This window comes from Phalaenopsis equestris, unplaced genomic scaffold, assembly GCF_001263595.1.
Source record: "Phalaenopsis equestris unplaced genomic scaffold, ASM126359v1 Scaffold213097, whole genome shotgun sequence".
In the NCBI taxonomy this organism is placed as follows: Eukaryota; Viridiplantae; Streptophyta; class Magnoliopsida; order Asparagales; family Orchidaceae; genus Phalaenopsis; species Phalaenopsis equestris.
Genome location: NW_018231969.1, coordinates 1 through 2,950, shown reverse-complemented (window position 1 = coordinate 2,950; position 2,950 = coordinate 1). Strand labels below are relative to the sequence as shown.

Genomic DNA, 2,950 nt, shown 5'->3' with positions numbered 1-2,950 from the left:
GAAGTGAAGACTTCTGCTGACCCCGCAGAGAAGTCTTCCACTAAGACGGTCTTGCGGGTGAGAAAGGTAGTTAAGAAGAAGATTGTGAAGAAGTTAGTTCCGAAGGTTTCTGTGGCAGCCATGAAATTGGATGCCGTGTCTCCTCAGCAAGACGGCGCTGTGTCGTTGCTGGAGAGCTGTGAGAAAGACGTTAACCCTAATTCTGTCTTGGATAGTGGCACGCAACAGATTGCAGCGGAGGAAGCTTCTAACCCTAATACTTTGCAGCAACCGGAGCCTGTGAAAACTGTACCCGAGGTCGAGAACATTGCGGGGATCAAGGAAGAATGTCGGCAGGTGGATGCCAAAGACGACATTGCGAAGGTTAAGAAAGTAGTGAGGAAGAAAATTGTGAAGAAGTTGGTTCCTAAGGGGTCTTTAACATCGAAGAAAGTGGATGCCGCGCCTTTGCAAGACGGCATAGCGTATTTGGAGAAGAACACAGAGAAGAACCTCAACCTTAATTCTTCTCTGGATGGTTCTTCTCAACCAGTGACAAAGGTGGAGGAAGATAAGAAGCTTGAGTCAGGTAAATCCGAGGTTATTATGAAGATTAAGGAAGAATGTGGACTGATGGAGGAGAAAGACGACAACTTTGAGAGTGGGAAAGATGGTGATAGATTGGAGGCTTCAGAGGTAAAGGATCCGGCGATGATGGGCTTGTCGGAGAGAATGAAGAAGCGGAAAGCAGAGATTTTTATTGGGGGTTTGGATAGGGATGCGAAGGAGGAAGATATAAGGAGTGTTTTTGGAAAGGTGGGGGAAATTTTGGAGCTCCGCATGATGATGGATGGGCAAACGGGGAAGAATAAGGGTTATGCTTTTTTGAGGTATGTGGAACCCAGCCAGGCAAAGAGAGCGGTGGCTGAGTTTTCCAAAGTTGAGGTATGCAGTTTTCTTACTGTTATTTTTTTTGTTAATATCCGCGGTTTGAATGATTTTTTTTTGTGATTCTTTAGAGCCTTATTTTACTCAACGAAGTCCATAAGTTGATTAAGTTTTTTCTCCGAATTAATTAGATTTGTTAAATTTGTAATTCGAAATGGAAATGAAGGATTTTTTAGATCAATAAGTATAATTTACCCTATTTGCTAATCAACCCAATATTAAATGTTGATGTATATTGTGCTAAGTTAAGTATAGTTGTCATGAAATATGGCTTGTTTTGGATGGATATAATGTTGTAAGCTTGTAACTTGCAAAATGAGTACTTGAGCAATTGTTTGGCCATAGTCATAGGAACATGTTATATTCAAGGGGCATTTACATACATAATACTCAATTCTTATGTACTTATGTATCTCACATTTAAACTTTCACATTCACACACATAACATTCAAAATTTAGCACCACATCAAAAACAACACTATTCCCACTTTTTAAGGGTCTATTTGGGGTAGCTGTAGCTTATTAATAAGCTGCTATGCAATAGCTGTGGCAGGAAGCTGTTGTGCAGAAGTTGCTGCGGATAAGTTGACAATCTGTTTGTTTTTTACAGTTTAAAAGCAGTTCTGCTGCAACTGTTTCAGGACAAATGATCATTCTACCCATGTATTGTAATATATGTATTGTAATATTGTTTATAATAGAACTATTCATACTAGCTCATTCCATGCATAAAAGCAAATATCCAGTTTGAATATTACAAAATAAAAATAAATATCTCACAAAACAGTGAGTAACACGACTATCAAAATTAAAAAAAAAGAACTATTAAAATAACAATCAATAACATAATTTGAATGATTTTTTTTGTGATTCTTTAGAGTCAACGAAGTCCATAAGTTGATTAAGTTTTTTCTGCGAATTAATTAGATTTGTTAAATTTGTAATTCGAATGGAAATGAAGGATTTTTGAGATCAATAAGTATAATTTACCCTATTTGCTAATCAACCCAGTATTAAATATTGATGTATGTTGTGCTAACTTAAATATACTTGTCATGAAATAAGGCTTGTTTCGGATGGATATAATGTTGTAAGCTTGTAACTTGCAAAATGAGTAATTGAGCTATTGTTTGGCCATAGTCATAGGAACATGTTATATTCAAGGGGCATTTACATACATAATACTCAATTCTTATGTACTTATGTATCTCACATTTAAACTTTCACATTCACACACATAACATTCAAAATTTAGCACCACATCAAAAACAACACTATTCCCACTTTTAAGGGTCTATTTGGGGTAGCTGCAGCTTATTAATAAGCTGCTATGCAATAGCTGTGGCAGGAAGCTGTTGTGCAGAAGTTGCTGCGGATAAGTTGACAATCTGTTTGTTTTTTACAGTTTAAAAGCAGTTCTGCTGCAACTGTTTCAGGACAAATGATCATTCTACCCATGTATTGTAATATTGTTTATAACAGAACTATTCATACTAGCTCATCCCATGCATAAAACAAATATCCAGTTTGAATATTATAAAATAAAAATAAATATCTCACAAAATAGTGAGTAACACGACTATCAAAATTAAAAAAAAGAACTATTAAAATAACAATCAATAACATAATTTGAATGATTTTTTTTTGTGATTCTTTAGAGCCTTATTTTACTCAACGAAGTCCATAAGTTGGTTAAGTTCTTTCTCTGAATTAATTAGATTTGTTAAATTTGTAATTTGAAATGAAAATGAAGGATTTACAATATTTATTTGATGTAAATAAAATGATTAATGTAATAGTAAAAAAAGTGATTGGTTTAGTTTTGTGTGAATCTGTGGGTGGATGCGGGAAGTTGTATTTCCTATTCCGTGTTATAAATTTGAACATTCGAATGTCATGTGCACTGTCCTTCCAACCGGCTATGACAAAAGCGAAACATATGTTGAAGTTACATACAACAATGCCATTTTGCCTCGGTAACCTACAGCGACCGATGAATGCTATTTTCTCATTATTTGGAAT

The 2,950-nt window shown here is 35.4% G+C and overlaps 1 protein-coding gene across 1 annotated transcript; it reads left to right on the top strand.

The window, feature by feature from the left end:
* Positions 1–120: 120 nt before the first annotated feature.
* On the top strand, positions 121–1,591 carry LOC110036950 (nuclear polyadenylated RNA-binding protein 4-like; the record flags this gene model as incomplete). Its single annotated transcript, XM_020741514.1, has 2 exons — positions 121–924; positions 1,539–1,591. Coding segments are annotated over exons 1-2 (857 nt in total), but the record flags the coding sequence as incomplete, so codon positions are not given.
* Between the last annotated feature and the right edge of the window lie 1,359 nt (positions 1,592–2,950).